This window comes from Apteryx rowi, unplaced genomic scaffold (genome assembly GCF_003343035.1).
Source record: "Apteryx rowi isolate R43461 unplaced genomic scaffold, aptRow1 scaffold_14, whole genome shotgun sequence".
Taxonomy (NCBI): Eukaryota; Metazoa; Chordata; class Aves; order Apterygiformes; family Apterygidae; genus Apteryx; species Apteryx rowi.
The window spans coordinates 3,012,351-3,031,060 of record NW_020447641.1 but is presented as its reverse complement, the minus strand read 5'-3'; the positions used below and the strand labels follow the sequence as shown (position 1 = coordinate 3,031,060).

General features: G+C 34.9%; 1 protein-coding gene across 1 annotated transcript in view; it reads right to left on the bottom strand.

Annotated features, from left to right (window-relative positions):
• HFM1 (HFM1, ATP dependent DNA helicase homolog) overlaps window positions 1–18,273 on the bottom strand; it is a 40,076-nt gene extending 21,803 nt beyond the window's left edge. Inside the window, 16 exon segments of the mRNA XM_026057653.1 lie at window positions 636–730; window positions 2,225–2,370; window positions 4,472–4,573; window positions 4,665–4,708; window positions 5,693–5,781; window positions 5,864–6,064; window positions 6,505–6,666; window positions 6,812–6,889; window positions 7,241–7,392; window positions 9,689–9,821; window positions 11,755–11,825; window positions 13,641–13,688; window positions 14,859–15,103; window positions 15,880–16,198; window positions 17,685–17,806; window positions 18,203–18,273. Coding sequence (XP_025913438.1) covers window positions 636–730; window positions 2,225–2,370; window positions 4,472–4,573; window positions 4,665–4,708; window positions 5,693–5,781; window positions 5,864–6,064; window positions 6,505–6,666; window positions 6,812–6,889; window positions 7,241–7,392; window positions 9,689–9,821; window positions 11,755–11,825; window positions 13,641–13,688; window positions 14,859–15,103; window positions 15,880–16,198; window positions 17,685–17,806; window positions 18,203–18,273 — 2,078 coding nt within the window.
• Between the last annotated feature and the right edge of the window lie 437 nt (window positions 18,274–18,710).

Sequence of the window (18,710 nt, the reverse complement as noted above, 5' to 3'; positions counted from 1 at the left end):
TTTCACTTTCGATCACTGCACTGGCAACATACAGTCATATTCCCTACCCAGTTCCCAAATTTTGCCTCCTCTAAGATGCATTCTCTTTCCTCTCTCTCACCACTGGAGCTGCTAATCCAAATCTATCTTAGAGGTTTACTATCCCAAACATTTTATAAGGAAAAATACAGTTTGTAAATACAGATAGGAAAGTATGTTGAAAACTCTACAGCTTCAGCTACAAGCAGTCTTTTCCCCTTTCTGCTATGAGCATGTCCTACAGATGAATAAGCTCTTCTTTTTGTCTACTGTTCTTTTCATGTATCAAGTAAAATTTGGTTCTTTAAAAATGAATTTTTAAGGAAACTGCTGTGACTCCATTATTGTAAATATGTATAGATATGTAAATATGTATGCATATGTAAATATGTATAGATATGTAAATCTTCCCTGCTTTTCTTATTTAATAGTCTCTGACTTGCTGCTGATCTGATAAAACAGAAGCTGTTACTTCTGAATAGCTTGATTTGCTTTTCCTTTGATTCTTAAATTTCTCCCAAATATAGCAAAAGAAAAAAAAACCAAACCACATTCTGTAGAAATCATGAAATATTGCTATCTTCAATATAGTGTACTTAGGAAAACTGTTTAGTTACCTGCTCTCTATTATATCTGCACCGCTTAACATCTGTATATACTTCCCCTTTGTACTCAAACGAGTCATGATAACTGCTGTAGCTGTAGTGTCAAACTGAAAAAAAGAAAAAAAAGCTGTAAGAAACTTCCAGTTGAACATGCATTGCATAGCAATGCATGAAACCACTAAAACTGTTTTCTTAAAATGCTTTTTTAAACCATTGCTGAATGCCAAAGCATCTATAACTTAAAGGCAAGCTCTAACTCATGCAGGTAGCGAGCAGGACTCGAGCATTCCAACCACTGCTGGCAAGCCGCTCACCACACCAGCCTATTTGTGTTCCATGTACATATATACCAGAGACACTTCTAGAAAAAACACAGATTTGAACTTTTATTGACTTCCTTATGAGGACCACAGCTAAGGGAAGGATTTGTAACCAGAGCCACAAAAAATAGTTTACTGACAATGAATTCTCATTAGTAATCTCCAAACATTAGAAAGGCTTGAATGAACAGTCAAGCCTTTTATACTCATTTCTTAAGATCTTCATCATCCATTCTAAGCCACTTCACTTACACTAAATATGCATCCTGAACTTTATGTTAGTTTGTTTTGTAATAGAAAAAATACTGTTAGACTGATTTGTTGATTTTTGTACAAGAAGTTTCCCCGAGTGTTGTTTTTTTTAAATCAAATTAGTGTATGTGACACTGAAAGGCAAGTCTTGGCAAATATTTCAGGTCTTGACTCTGTAAGGAGTTGATACACATTTTTGAAGGGGTTTAAGAATCTGAGTCACAACTTAAAGAATCTTGCTGAATTACATTCTCTAGCAAGAATTTCAGTTAACAAAGTTAGGAATACATGAATTTCCATACTAGTTTAAATTTTGGGTCCAGATTAAATCCTGTTTTGTACCCAACACAACACAGTGGCTAATGTAAGCAGCCTCAGCAGACAGATGTGGGGTAATCTGTCCCCCATATTAGACTTCATCCTGGTTTCTAAAAGTAAAAAATTAGAAGCCTAAGATTTAACATAAAGGAGACTTTCAAGAAGTATAATAATTAAGATGGCCACTTTTTTTTTTTTTTAAACCATCAAATCAATGTCTAAACCCTTTTTAAATCTTACAGGATTCTTGGATCAACAACCTCTTGTCGAAGTGAAAGGATTTGTAGCTTGTGAAGGCAGTGGTTCTGAACTCCCCCCTTCTAATTTAATTAGATGTTTTCTTGTTTTGATAGTATGAGAACAAAAGCACATTGCTCACTCTCTGATCTATTCAATATTTCAGAAACGTCTATCACACAATTTATAATTTGTGTGCCAGCTTCCTATTTTTTCTCCAATCCCCAGTCCTTAAGCAACTCAAACATCATCAGATTTTTTCCACAGCAGGGTGAAGCAGTGCTTTTCAAATGACAATGCAAAAGCAAACAGATTTCTTTCTTGAACACAATGTTACCCAACACTAATTTAACCATAAATAACAAAACTGTAAAAAACAAATACTGCAATAAAGCGGTTGGTATTGCTATTTCTTAGTCAAGTTTCTAGTGACCTGCCTTAACAAAGCATCAGCATAAAAGAGCATTAACTTACTTGAGGCCTTCCTGCTCTCCCAATCATTTGCAGAATATCAGTTTCACTATACTCCTGGAACATGCCTCCAACGTAGTGCATTGTGGATTTTATAACCACCAGGTGTGCAGGTAGATTGACTCCCATAGCTAAGGTACTAGTAGTAACTACATCAAATTAAAGTATATTGATTTCGAGATGAACAGCATTAAAATGTCTATTATCAACATTTTAAAATAAGCAGCAAATAAGTGGCTAATTTTCATTGCTAAGAGCTCTTATTTTCCAACAAAGTCAGTGGGAATTTAGGCCATTTTCCACTACACAGAATTAGACATAGAATACAGACACATATTTGCATAACAGTTTCAATATATCTGATGATCAGTATATACTTATTACCAAATATTCTTTAAGAAAATCAAACACATCCCAGATATTTTTATTTAAACATTTCTTAACATTTGTAGATAATCCAGAATCCAATTCATCTTCACTATAATACACATACTGAAGGAACATTTATTCATAATTCTTCATGGATAGATACCTGAATATAGCCATGGCCTGATCTTGCTTTGTAGATCAGTATCATTAAGATTTTTTTTCCAAGTCACTAATCATTAGCATTGTTTCTACCCATGGTACCAAACCAGAACCTTCACCATTACTATCATAATACTTTAACGATACACACTCTCACCAGGAAAACACCAGTCAGATTTGTTCATGTGCAAATTATCTTTCTCACATTTTTTAATTCATATATATATGGAGTGATGGGCATTGAAAATGGAAAGCCAGCTATACAGGTCAACTGATATAATTGTTTCTTTATTCCAAATCATTTTTTGAAATGAAAACTGAAATTAATCAGTTACTGGTACATCAGGAAAGAAGAATCCAACCTAAATTAAAGGCAAAACTATACAATCTCAAGAGAACTATTGTTTCTCCTACTGTGGTAGTACACAAACTGGGAATATTTGTCAAAAGAAATGACCTAACCATAAAAAAAGTTGCAGAGAAAGGTTACTTACCAGTGCAATTGGATCTTAGAGATGCGTAGTCCATGCATATATTTACACTGTGAGTATACACGTGCTCTTTTTCAAAATCAAAGAATTTTTCCCCTTTGAAACATCTGTAGAAGCCGTATTCAAACCCTACCCCCTTCATGCTCAAAGACAGATTAGGCATAATATGACAACGCTCTTTCACTTTTCTCTTAGTTGCAGAAATATAATTCTAACATCTCAGRTGACTGAAATGTTCATAGGAACTATATATCTCAAATGACTTGAGTACTGACAAGCAACTTTGCATTCTTTTAGTGATAGTTCATATGTGCATTCACATTGTGTTCAGCTCTGGTATAGGGTATCAAAGTTCTTTTTGCGAACAGCAATTGCAGAATCACTGTCTCCTGAGGCTTCAGAATTGGCACAGCAGTTGGCAAGGTCATACACAGATCTCCAGGCAGCCAAAGTACAGTAAACAGCAGGGGTGATGAGACTTTTTAACAGCACCATGGATACTGCAACTCTGGCAAGGTATGCCATGATCATAGTAAGTGGATCTACCTTAAAAATTCATATTGAGTCAGGACAACCACTGTACAGAAATGAAAAATCCATGAATCTTTCAATGTTCTACATGAACTACCTAGGCGGTTCTCCAAAGGGTCTGAACTTGTATATGAAAAAGAGAAAGCCTAGATGAGATGAGACCATCATGTCTCAAGCAGACACCTACTCATTCTAGGTAACAGCACATGGAACATTTATCAGGAGCCTCTGTCAAAACACCTTGCATGGGAGCTTGAAGATGGAATCCTGCCTATGCAAGAAGCGTAAAAGTGAAAGATTACCTTCAGGGAAGCCACAGCCACAAAGGACACAAGCAAAGCATACATCATGTGAAAGCTGAGAAAAGTGGCAATAACAGAGCACTCCACTTCAACATGCTGGCTGAGCGATACTAAAGGGGAATGAACATGGCCAGCCTTGTAAGAACACAGGAGGGAGAGTGACCTCTATTTATGCTGAAAAGAAGAAAAGTGTTCCGGTCCTTAGTAACAGGGTACATATAGACTCACAGTGTAAAAGTACACGTGAACCATAAAAACATCTTTATCATTCTCGATTTCACAAAGTAATTCCAAAGGCTAATCATAAATAATAGAATCAGAAACATTACCCCTTCCAAACCTCCATCTTCTCAAGACACATTAATAACATTTTGACTTTCAAAGTTAAATTTACTTACAGAGTACTGGTAAATCTCCTACAGTAAAAGCTCCTTCAATTATTTTTCTATCAGATAGCTCCATACCCGCATGATGATAAGCCACACCATACATTAAAAGATCTGATAATGAAATAATTATATCCATTATTTTACTAAGTTTACTCAAGCAAATATTCATTCACAGAGCTGAAAAGTAGTAGGTTATACTTACCTCTCAGTTTGGAATCCTTCAATGAATTTGCAGATCTCTGTAATCTATGCAACACAGAAAAATAACAATAATAAATCTTTAAAATCCCCAAACAAATTCACTAATGCAAACAGAATATGCAGAGGAGCTGGTACGTTTTCAAAATGCAAAAATAAAGCTTCACATGAAACTAGATAGACAGTTACCCCACTAAAGATTCTAAGTAGTATTCCTTGACGTGTACATTTATTTTTTCCATATTTTCCTGTAGTTCTACTGCATTTGTGCTATGAAATACGTACTTAGTTTATAACTACATGTTAGAATATCGAAAGGACATCATATTAAAACAACTTTTGAAATACACAGTCTTTGGATAATTCCAGCTGCCACCCCTCCCATCTTTCCAAAGGGAACAAACTGATTCTCTGAGGCAGCTGCTGCAGCTTTTGCAGCCCAGTCATCTTTCCAAGTCACAAAATACAATCCAGCTCTCTTAATCAGATGCAGAAGGTGAAAATAGATATAGATACTGCTGACAAAAATATAAGTGGGAACTAGGAAAGCAATGGAGATGCTTTGTTCGCATAAGGCAAAGGGAACCACGGTCGAGGTCCAAAACCAGGAAGGGGCTTCTGCAGCTGCCATGACTGGACAACCCTGAAGTAGATATTAATATAGGTCACAGCTGTATTTAGTAAGGTACCTGATCCTGCAAAGACTTTTCATGAGCTTAACTTCATACACTAGTAAGACCACATCCAAAGGAAGTATTTATATGTTTAATCTTTGCACTGCAAGGCTTTATGAAGTCAATGGAAAATAGTATTTTTATTGTTTAGGAAGAAGATTTTAAAAACAACTTCATGTTTACGAAAGGTACCATGAAAATCTGAGAAGCAAATAAAATTCCCCAAGAAGAGTGTCAATTTACCAAAAAGAATGCCAATTGTGATGATGATTTTGCTGCAGACACTCCTCTGCTAGAAACTGTACTAGCAGGTTTAGTAGAACAGGTAAACACTTAATAAAAACGCAAATATAAATACCTTTGTTTCTGTTCTATGCTCAACAGAAATTTAGCATCTTTTGCAAGAACAGAAGCGGCCTGCTGTACTCCTTTTCTTGTTGCACAAAACTATAAATAAGAAAATATTTTTTGAATCAACTGTTTTAAGAAAGAAACAATTTTAAATGTGATGAAAAAAAAGCTGTTGTACCACAAGTGCTGGTTTTTGTTCAGCGTATGTTTGTATAATACTAGTTATCTTGTAGTTAAGAGTTAAGTCAAACTTGAATTCTGTCTGATTGTCACTGCATGGAAAACCAAGAACAACTTTGCGTAGCTTCACAGGGCGGTGATCTTCATCTATTTTTAGACATACAGCAGGCATCTTACCATCTGAAAGCCATTCTGCAATCTTAAAAAAAGAGCAGAATTTAAATGATAAATTTCTGCTTTTAAGTATGTTCTGTTCTAACTGCATTATTCACGTAATGATTAACTTATTTTTGTCACACACAAACTATTAACACATTTGACATTGATTTTAACATTAAAATCATACGTAAAGATCTGCTTTCTACAGGACCAATATAATTCAGATTGAATTATCTCAGTCTGTTGAGATTATACTTGGAGACAAAAATCACATACAGAGATCTAAAACTGAAGCATGTCCGTACTTGGCTGAGAGTTCTATATGATTGCAGGTCATTAGTTATATTAATATCAATTCATACAGTTGCCATCAACTGACAGCTCCAAAATGACAACTTTGTTATGTATCAATCTGAATTCAGAACTCCAGGTAAGCTTTATAAAATATAATAACTGAAATACAATTAAAATTTAACTTACATCTTCAGCATTCGGGATTGTTGCAGAAACAGCTACAAATCTCAAGGAAGGAACAGTGTCATGATTCTCTGAAAGACGCAAAAGAGAAGACTGAACAGTCTTCATCCGACTGACTACAACTTCTAATGTTGCACCACGGCTTTCATCCTTTATAACATGCACCTATTAAGAATTTTAAAACATTTGCAAAATATTTCTTCTGTTACAATCTATGTATTTGTTAAGTATATATCTGATGCACTATCAAAGAGGTTTCCTTTTATTTTCAAGAACAAAAACAGCCCATAAAAATCATTAATTTTCTTACCTCATCAATGAGAAACAGTCGTACAAGCTGGACTATAGAGTTGTCCCTCCACCTTCTAGTCATGCTATCCCATTTCTCCTAGGAGAAAAAAATGGCAAAAGGAGAAAGATGTTTATAAAGGCCAACATACACCAAAAACAGGAGTGCAAGGAGACATGCCTACACATGATTAACCTCTTTAAATTAAACCAATTAAATGAATTCAAGCTAATGCCATGCATGGTTTATCTGGCGCATTATTATATTGCTAATTGCTGCTTATATGCACTAAAGTATGCATAGGAGTTTGCAGACAAGGACAAAGATCATAAAATTACTCTGAAATTCACTCCTCATGATGAAAAAGGGGCAGACCCGGTAGTATGCAATTTCTAGACTACTTATGTCTGTTTATTCTAGATTTTTGTAAAAACTGGGATTGAAACCTACAGGTGTAGTTATAATAATGTGAGCATGCTGTATTTCAAACAGATCATCCATCTCTGTATCTCCTGTCAGTTCCTTGCAGCTGAGTCCTATGGGTCCAAATTTTTCTTTCCAGTCATCAAAACGCTGACTGCATAGAGCTTTTATTGGAGCCACTAAAAATAATACAAAATTATAAGAGTTATAGCAAAGAAAGCAAATCTTCAACTACATTGCTAAAGATGCTAAATGCACACATTTTGAAGATATTTTCTTGAATTTAATTCTTCAGTTTTCAGCTTTGCTCCTAAAACCATAGAATTCAGAATTGGCTTATTACTCATCTCTTGTGCATAGATCAGTTTTGAGCTCTGGGTCACAGTTCTTCCCTACCAGCAACTGGAAACAGAGCCCTTGAATTAAAGGTATGTATGTCCCYTCATAATCATGTTTTTTTCTAAATCCCACGTGAAAACAATCACTTGGCTATCAGAATCTGACAAAGGCTTTCTCACAGACACAAGAAACCACAGGGAAGACATCCTTTCTAATGAAAGATCATACAAATGCCAACCTTGCTCCAGTTTAGAATACAATTTCTTTGAGCACTCTGCACTCAGAGAGAAAGGGGGGCTATAAATGAGAAACCACCTATAAGTAGGAAATAGGATCCTAAAGGAAATCAAAATCTATTTACAACTAAATGTACAGTTAAGTGTAGTCAGTGTCATACAGAGCAGCCACCACCACAGGTAGCAGTTCTGATACTGGTGCTGATGAACACACACTTAAAATAAGTTTTTTTCTTTTCTTTTCTTTTTTTTTGTCTCAGGGGACACACACCATACTTTTTCAGATGGAAGCTGATTTCTAGAAATCAGAAATAATTCTCTATAACGATTGACATTAGCAACACATATAAGTCTAAACTGGATGGGTATCTATATGGAAAATGCAGTGATTCAAGTGAAAGAAGAAGTGATCCATCAACGATCTGAAAATAACAGCAATAAAACAGGTCTTGCTGTGATTGCATTCTAGACTAGCTAGAGACCACTGAAAATCAACCATCAGCTGACAAGGGAGCCCCAAGACAAAGAGGCTTAGAAGAACCAGTTTCTGCTTCAATAGGAGGTGTAAAACCTCATAAGCATATCAGTGGCCTACACAACAGAGGAAATCACTAACTGCAGAAAACTGATTAAGCTACAAGGAAGTAAACATGAAATTGTCAAAGTAACATCTTTGGCTAGCCATGGGGGCAGAATGGAAGAAACCAATAATTGCTCCCTAAGCTTCAGCCACCAAATCCCTAGCACATGTTAAAGCTACTGGGAAACAACTCTCATATGATTACTGCAAGCTAATTCACATACGCTGTGCTGCTGACAAACCAGGTACTGGGGAACCCTCCTGCAGTACACAACCTGATTAACATCCCTGTCCCAACCTCTGGAAAATTGACATGTCCCCTTCTCCATCATTATCCAACCTGAAAAAGTCAGCAAACCTAATTCCAACATCTGGCCGCTGTTTCTTTACTAAAATTTCTAATCAGAATAAGGCCATTTTGCACCAATTCTCCCAAGGCAATCAAAAATATTACAATATGACACTGAAATGCTCCTCCTCCATCTGCTGACAGAGAAACTATAATACATGCCTGCTTATAAAAGCTCTATTTACAATATACAGCAAACTCTACATCAAAACTATCATTATTATAAGAATGTTGACTCATTATGATTTGAAAAAAAATACAAATAAGGCTGAAACCTTTGTAAGTGTAAAGATTAACCATTAATAGCAAGACTGACAAACATATTACACTGTATCAACTAATTAAAACTGGTACAAAACCACCAATCTCATCTGATTTGCATGATATAAACTCAATCCTCCAGAAAGGAAAGACACAAGTGTAGTCACAGTTGTGACCATCTTCAAGTATTTTTATTAATTTTTATATAGATCAATAAAAAACCATGAAGACCACAGCTCTGTTGCCTTGTACTAGTGGAAAGAAAGCAACTGTTAATGTGAAATCTTGTCAGGTAAGGGGATGGTGGAAAATTTGATCCTCTTCTCAGAGCAACAGACAGGCATACAAAAGATACTGCTTGTTTTTGGGCTCTGCCACTGTGACAGTTTCCTTTGTTTCCCTCTTCCCCCCATAGTGTTCACCTTGCCTTCTTAGAGCACTAACTCTTTACAAGAAGAATTCTCTTTTTATTTGTATAGGCAACAGTGGCTACTACAATTATGCGATGTTGTTAAATACTAATAATAGTTACTATGGTAACAAAAATAAACAAACCCTAAAAGAAACATCTTTTTTTAAGAATGAAGTAAGCCTCAATTTCTCAACATAGTTTATATCAAGATTACTAAATCACTCACTCTTGATCTCAACACTTAGAATGACATTTTCTACCGTTGTCACTAAAATGTTTAAAGCTGCATAATACTTACTGTATACAATTTTAATATTTAACCAAGGCACTGGGGTTTCCATTAGTAATCTGGTAATAGCTAGCTCAAACATAACAGTTTTTCCAGAGCCAGTCGGAGCACAGATCACAAAATTCCTATCTGTATAAAGAAGCTAGGAAAGAATTCAAAGTAGTAAATACAATGCAGCTATCCATTATATCTATTCATACATTCCAAAAGAATTGTCTGGGGGTAAAAAGACACAAAGAAAATGCTTATTACATTGATAGATGTAGTCCTCTAAAGTACTTTGTATTAGATATGAACTTTAAATAATAGCTAAAGAAAGTATGTCTTTTTCTGTGCATCTGCCATGGAAATATAAATGACAGAGATATTGTTCATCTGAGGCTATTATGTAGTAAAATCTACCATTTTGTGACAAACACAAAAATACAAATATCTAGCCTTAGATGACATCAATGCAGAATAACTGACAGTACCCAACTACAACCACATGTAGGCTCACATTTGAGCTATTAATTTTGCACTTAAAGTGCAATTTAAGTGTTTTCCTTCTGTAATCAAATCTTCATCCAAAATTCCAACCTTGCTGAAAATATTAATTTTAATAGAATGTTAAGTTTTAAAATAATTATGAAAGCAGGTTTTGTATGCCTATTCTTTCCTCCTTCCTTCCCTCACATTCCTTCCTCCCTCATCTCAGAAGCCAGGTATGTCTATACCACATTCCTGCGTTTTCCTCTCACCCGGTTAGCTCTACGCTCCTCCCTCCTCCTCAGTGGCACTCACCTGCTCTCCATTCATGCAACAGGCTCTCTGAGCAGCTTCATTTGCTTCCTTCCCTCCCAACTCCCCATGGATTCTACTACTCTTATTTTTTGTTTCTTTCTCTTCTAGAGTTAATGCTCTAAAACTGTTACCGCTGCTAGGAGTTTACAAGGATGGAGAGAGTGAATGGCAGCCCTCACCTACTACTTGATTTATAAGTAATTGTAGCAATGAGTGACACTGACAGCTCTGCTGAACAGCTGCAGGAATTACCTTTGTTCCTCATCTACCACTTCCAGTTTTCCAATGCTCACACAAATCAATAAAGTATGAATATAGAATCTTTCCTGATTTTTGTTAAATAATCATATGTACCATAAGCTATAAGCAAGGCTTACTTTCATGAAAGTTGCAAGAAAAAGGTCATGCAAGATTATTTTACACGTATTAATTACTAACAGCAGTATCAATCAAAAAAGGTTATTTACTGGCAATAAGATGTATAACTCATGGCAGAAAATTAACACACATTTGTAAGTAAGGAAAAACACCACAAACGTCTAAAGACTACAGATATAAGGGAAAAAAAATGCAAGAGTATAGCTCCCCAGATAGTTTAAATGTAAGATTTTTGTGCTCATCTAAGCACAATTCTTAACATCTTCTCTGTGTAAAACATTAGCTAGTGGATAAGAAATTCAAACAAATTTTTTTGCTATACCAATGTAGCTTAAAGTACATACTAAAATATTTTCATGAATGACGATGGGATTTCTCCCATGTGAATAAAAACAAGAATGATTTGAATAAAAAATTTTAAATGCTCTGTTGAAGACTCTGTTGAGACCTGTATTTCCTGTCTCTCTATAATACAATCGTACTCAAATTTGTTGCTTTCAAAGTAAGTTTGGGGTTTTGAAGAAAGAGCACAGACTCTAAAAAGAGGTGACAGATAAATACCACCTTTCCAAAAGGATGGCCTGCTCTAAAATTCTGCTTTTCTTAATTTTCTTCTCTAGGAAAATTGTTAAAAAATATATTACTGATCTGTATGTGTAAATATACACAAAATTAACAATATCACATAAAAATATTTAAAACTGAGAAAAACGTTTTTAAAAAGTTCTTCTGGTCTCTTCTCCCAGATGAACACAATGCTGCTCATCTGCTCAGCTCTTCTAAGAAGAGGTTCTAGAAATATTGTAGCTTTCTAACCCCTTCTAAGTTCTGAATATTAAAGTGCTGCTTTAATTTATGCTATACATTTACCTATAAAGTACTACTTGCTGCTGTAGCTAACATTTTGTACTTACATCATCCAAAGCTTTAGATTGTACATAGTTAAAATAGGGAAACTCCTTAAAAATACTTCTAAATTGGGTCGCTTGAGAGCACATTAAGGATCTGAAAACAACTGAGTGAAAATTCTAAAATTTGTTTTAGAACTATAAAATGTACAGTTTTCACTTATATTACATTCACTTACATTACAAGAAATGTACTCTTTCTGTAATTTAAACAAAAAATTTAAACATATGCAATGATCTAACTAATACAGACTTACCAGAACAATTAGCAAAAAGTAACTTATTAAATGATTTAGTATCATTATTTAAATTCTTGGTGTGCCATATATTCCACATGACAAAAACACTACCTCAAATAGCATTAAGAGATGTCTYGAGATATACCAAGAACTGACATGGAGAGCACCTCCTCTTGTAACAGACTCCATGAAATGGAATATGGTCATGAAATACGAAATTTTAAGGGACAGATGTTTTTTCTACACCACAAAACAGATACAAGAGTAAGCAGAGCACTGCTTTTAACATATCTAAACATTCCACTGCCACACTATATTTGTAATATAACACAAACAAATTAACATTGCATTGTATGCCCAAGAGGGGCAGAGAGGTTAAAGAAGCCCACCTACAATCTCTTAATACTAACAGTGGTTTAAAAAATACTTTCAATTGCTTTCCAAACAAAAATATTCTTATCTAAAAATGAACAGAAGAAAAAGAGTATTGTTTCATTATGGATCCAAATAAGTGAGTCTGACCCTTGTCTGGACTTGCACTAAAGCCAAACAACTAACAGCAACCATCTGATCAGACTGAGGATACAAACACAGTCAGACATAACACCAACAGTAACAAGAAAACTGAGCTGCTGAGGCTTGAGATGGATGTTAGATTCATTTGAAAAGATTTAATAAAAAGGAAAAGGACTAAAACAAGGAATTAAAGTAGTTAAAGAAAAACATACAAATGAGCAAAGAGCACAAGTAATATTAAAGTTTTAGAAAAATACGGATTTTTTAAGAGACTTCTCTAAAATTACCCCTCTAAATAAACAATCCATTTTCAAAAGTGCAGAACACTGAGTATCTGTAATTGGCAACATCAGAACAACTGAGTACTTACTGGTTTTGAAAATTAGGTCACTTCTTCAGCTATTCATATAAATTTAGTTGCCTAAATTTAGATATTTACTCCTCATGACATTTAACCTACTGTTGACAGGTCACTAGAAACAAAGTATTAAAGAGACAGGGTAAAAAAACAACAAAAAAAAAAGTTTGGCAGATACAGCTAGATGGCTAATTATATTACGGTTCAAGGCAGGGGCAAGAACACGGAAAATTATTGTAAAATCTGCTTACAATAAGTTAAAGAATGGAAATATACTGTATATCACATACTACAACATAAATACTGATCTGTAAGGAGTATGTGAAGTTTACTTTCTCTTCAGAATATGGGACAAAAAATAAGATTCAGTTTTCCTAGTAAACCTAAATCCTATTCACTTTTTCTTCATTTAAAGTATATGGGGATATATGTATGTGTGTCTCTGTGTATAAAGTTTGGCCTAAAATAGATACTAAGTAAACTAAAAAATTGTAATGTTATATTTTAAAAATTAATAATTTTGAGGATAAAATGTGAATGTCTGATACGAGAAAAAATTTGCTGGGCAATGAATGATCTATTATAAACTGTCCTATTTTCACTCTAGCTTTGGAGGTCCCAAAGGTAAACACCTATTTATCATTCGATTCCCAGCATTATATTACAAATCAAAACTATTACAGTGAAATGCATGAGTTCCTGTGGCTACATATTAAATGCTAGAATTTTGTAAATGTAAAGGGTTATAATGAACTCAGATATAGCAAATAAAAGGATACGGATTTCTGTAACAGCCCTCAAAATTTCCAAATTTCTTTCTGCAGTGCCTAAAGAAATAAAATTTTCTCTTTTGAATTTCATGAGGTTCCTGTCAGCCCCTTCCTCCAGCCTGGCTAGGTCTCTCTGAACAGCAGCCCAGCCCTTGAGTGTATTGACCGGTCCCCCCCAATTTGGTGACACATGCAGACTTGATGAAAGCGCACACTGTCACCTCCTCCAGGTCACTGACAGAGACATTAAACAGGTCCGTCCCAGAACAGACRGAGTGCTGCAGGGGTCTATGACAGGCACGCATTAATCCCTACCCTCTCAGCCCCAGCATCCAACCAGTTTTTACCCAGCTTAAGCGCGTAGTTGTCCACCCATCCAAATCTTAATGTCCTAACTTGGATGCAAGAATTTTGTGGGAGACAGTGCTGAAAGCCTTGCTAAAGTCAAAGTAAATGACATTCATTGCTCTCYTCTCATCCAGAAATCTAGTCACTTTAACACAGAAGGCACTCGGGCAGGAAACACCTCTTCCATTTCTGATAAGCCTACCATGCCTCCAAATCCCTCCTTAAACCACACCTTTGCCTTACAATTTTCTTTTAGAAGTATTTTTCTAATCTGTACTTCTGTAGCACTTAGCCTGATACACTAGGCACACTCCACAGATGCAATGAGTCCCTGTCCCAAAAAGCTTAAAATCTAGAAATATGTATATTTAAATACTATTAAAAACAATGTCTAAAACAAGTGCTTTATTATTTCTACAAAATTCTCATCACTCTTCTCCATTTTCCATATTTTTCCCATCTAAAATCTAGTTCTAAAAAGATATGTGTGAGCCACACATTCAGTTTTCAATTCCTGATTTCAACTGATAATGAGATTATTTACCACATCAAGGGACAAGGCTGCTACTTTTCAAATTCTTGAGGACACAGATTTGGAGCGACATTTTCGAAAAGGGCCACATGACTTAAAAGCACAACTTCCGCTGACTCCTAAGGCACTTTTAAAAACATGACTTTGTCTTCATAAATTGTTTACCCAATACCCAGCACAAATTAAACAACAATACAAAATAAGTTGTTTACAATTGCAATACTGTCTGTCTAATGTAGACAATTATCTAACTCTGAAACTGTTCTTTACCTCAGATCATGAATATCCATTATTATTACATACCAAAGTAAGACAGTGGGCTATTGGTATTAAGTAAYAATAATTACCTTTCATATCCAGAATCTTCGAAGCATTAGAGAATGATTTTATCTTAATTCCACTTTTAGRAGCAAAGTCCCCATCATTTACCCTATGTAGGGTAAAATCTGAGTCTTTAGTTATTGGAATATGGTGATTATGTCTCTGTAAGTCTTCTTTTTTCATCTCTTTCATGTTTTCATTTGTTTTCAAACAGGTACCAATTTCTTTCATATCAATGGAACTATCTTTAAATTCAGATATTTTAAATAATCTGCAAAAGATACAGGATCTTTATTAATTTATTATACATTATGCAGTTTCTCTAACATTTGAAAAATATGCACGTTTATATTGGAAGCAAAACTAGTAAGACAGAGGCATAGAAGAAGCTTGGATCTTATTTTATTTGCTTTAATTGACATTCTTCTACCTGAAGAAGACTCCTTTCGAAATAATTTTTAGTTTTATTTTCATTCCAGGGCTGAAAGAATAAATGACCTGTCCAGATGGGCTCTCAATCCCCATAGCAGATCAACTGTCAATCTCTGCATAACTAAAAAGAACRGAGGCACACAGCTTCTGAGGAGTGAGGAAGGCTGGGCACAGAAGCCGAGTTTATCTGTGAAACTCCTCCTCCTAGCCAGCACTGAAATCATGAAGGTAGTCTTGTCTACCTTTTCACTTCTGAAAAGGAACTGACCTTAGCTTTCTTGCTCTTTACCAAGTGGATGAAGAACTAAAAATAGTATTTTGAAGAATCCTTGTTATCTGATAGTTTATTTAAAATGAATCAAACCAACCTTCTCTTTACCTTCCTTGTAAAACAGGCTGAGCTCAGGACACATATAATTATAGTACTAAAAGACTGCCAGAAGGAAATTTCTTTTTTTTTTTTTCTCCTTACAGTCAAAAAAATTAGTGCCTGGAGCCCTACTAAAGTACTTTCATCTGAAGAATCAAAAACTCTGCATTTGACAAATACACCTGAAACAACAACATGATTCTGATAGTAGATGAATTATCGTAATTGACTAGACAGAAACATACCTTCTTCTTAATGCTGAATGGATACTCCCTCCATCACTGTTGTCTGGAAAATTAATTAATATTTTATTTTGTGAAATATTTGCACCAGATTGCTGACAAGTTCCAATTCCCTTTTTATATTTATCTTGGTCAGAAGAGAGAAATGATGAAATCACTTTCAGACCTTCACACTGAGAATTAGTTTTATTCCTTTCTCCTAAACTTAACTGGAACACTTCTTTTTTAGAAGCTATACCAAAATGAACAGGTGCTTGTGATTTATCATTTACTTCCTCAGTATTTCTCTTGCACTGGTGTATAGACTTCTGCTGGTATGTCACTCCCTACAAAAAAAAAAAAAAAAAAAATTCTATTAATATTCACTCACATTCCTATTCATATTCATTTTATTAAATAACTTCCACATAAAATAAACCAAGTTCACAAATGTTATATGAACTGATACTCTTACCTTATTGCAAGAACTCTACTGTACGTTTTGTGACTTATGCTGATGCATGTGATGCATCGTGCTGTCAATTAAAACTCTTAAAAATAGGGTCACTTTCTATGCTTGCTATACAAAGCAGAGGAGCAAATCTGTTCCTTAAAACTGAAATGTACATGAAAATTACTGTCTCCTAGACATATCCTTCACTTTAATCCCAGAGACTTGGTAAATGCAAACACTTCTCCTTTCCCTCAGAATAAAGATAGACTTTCTAAAAAGTGATACAATGAGCAGGCTTGATTGAAGCTCCTACTAAGAACAGCCATGTGACAAACCCTGCAATTCTAACACGTCAAAATTCCTAATGAAGTCACTGATGGTCTGGCTTCCTCATCAGCTTAGCTAATTATGTTGTTTTGTAGGGTTATTCTCAACAGGATCAGTGTACTGATCTGGCTGACCACACAAGTATCACTGTCAGCAAGACAGGTAACAGTAGTACTAAGCAGTTGGATGCAGTAAGATGACAAAACAGCTCCATTCACCAGGTTTCACTTAGATTTGCTCATCATTTAACCATATCCTAACAACTTAAAGCATGCATAAAATTCATGAAAAAAAATAGCACAGTTTGTCCTCTACTAATTTCAGTGGTACATATCTGGAAAACTAAAAATTACAATGGCCAATTTGTGACATATCCTTAACAGTTCTACGAACACAAGAAAGCTCATCTGAATTATTCTTAACACTGTAATTCCTAAATAGAGAACATCATAAATCAGCACAGCAGCTGAGAAATGTAGAAATCTACTTGCCAGTGATAAAGCAAAGGAATTCCTTAAAAAATTTTTTCTCAAGGTGATACTGAATGTCTAGATGGAAAGAACCTTACCATCCATCACCGGCCAGATTCCAAATTTTGCCTCCTGAAGAGCAGTTTGAAAAAAGCCCCAAACAGGAAGAAGATAGTTAGTTTCATATAAACTCTCTGATTCTTGGTTGGAGAATGGGTCATCAGGCCAATGTGCTGCATTATGCTCTTACAACTGCTTCCTATTGTTCCAGGTAGCTTCAAAATACAATGCAGAGCAGTGGAAATTTTGATCATGCTTCTCACACCTGGCCTGCTTCTGCATAATAGACTTGTAGCCTGTATACACTCAACAAAGAGGCTTTGCTAGTATTCCAATTCTTTTCCATAACCAGAACATATATAAAACCATCCTTCTGAAACAAAATACATTATTTGTCTACATTTGCTTACCTAAAATATTTCATATTTCATAGCATGAAATAGGAGGAATTATCTGTCAAAACAATTATCTGTCAAGACATTTGACTTTAAATTCAAAATGAATGTCAAATATTTTACCCATATGACTGTAGACTGTGTTTTTCTCCAGTTCTTTCTGTAATTCCTCTGCAGATGGAATTTCAGTAATAGCTGGAGCAGGTGCAATATACCACATCTTTGGCTCTTCATTTTCTAGATATCTATTTTTAACAGACAGATAGAATGTAAAAGCATTCTTTAAGCACCCTGCACAACATCTAGCTCAAAATTACTCACCATAAACAACCTACTCAGGGTTTCCTCCACAAAAGATATTCTTATATTAGTATGCTTTTTTAATCACAGTGAATGTATGAGGCAAAACATCTGCTAATCCATATTTCTTATGTATTCCAGCAACAGTCTAGCCATAAGATATATCATTCAAACCTCAACACACTTTGAAAAACATTACACAGTGTGAGTTCTGAACCCGGAAGTTTCTACTCTCAAGTTTCTGTTGGTAGAGGGAGAAGGGAGTGACAAAAAAAATTTCTGCTGTAAAATGAGTCAGAGTGTGAAAATTTTTTGGAAACAACGTAACAGTAAAGATTTACCCTTGTTTTGTATCTGGTCTTTCATAAAAGAAATTATCCAATGAAAAGGCCATGTCTGCAGAGTTGAACATTTTTAGATCAAATGTGAGTTCTCACAATCTTTAAAAGGCAGCCCAAGGAGCTTCGAAACTGAAATTTCTAGAATTGAACCTGTATAAGGAACACAAAGTTTATTAACTGTATAAGTACAAATATTTCATTTCTAGACTTATTTTTTCTTTTAGAGCTCTCGCCCGCATCCTTAATGCTGTTTCAGAAAGAAAATCTTAATAAAATATAGATCCCATTACTTACGACCAAAAAAATCCTGTAGGACAGCATTTTAAAAGACCTTATACTATCATGACATGTCATTTTTGAAGGGAAAACAGAGATAAGAGCAAATATCCAGACAAGACTTCTGTTAAATTATTTCTAAAAATGATGTTAAGATGTTTTTAGACAGCTGCAGACTATAGACATTCTTTTCTCAGATTACTTTTTTTCATTTTGATGGAAAAATACCTTC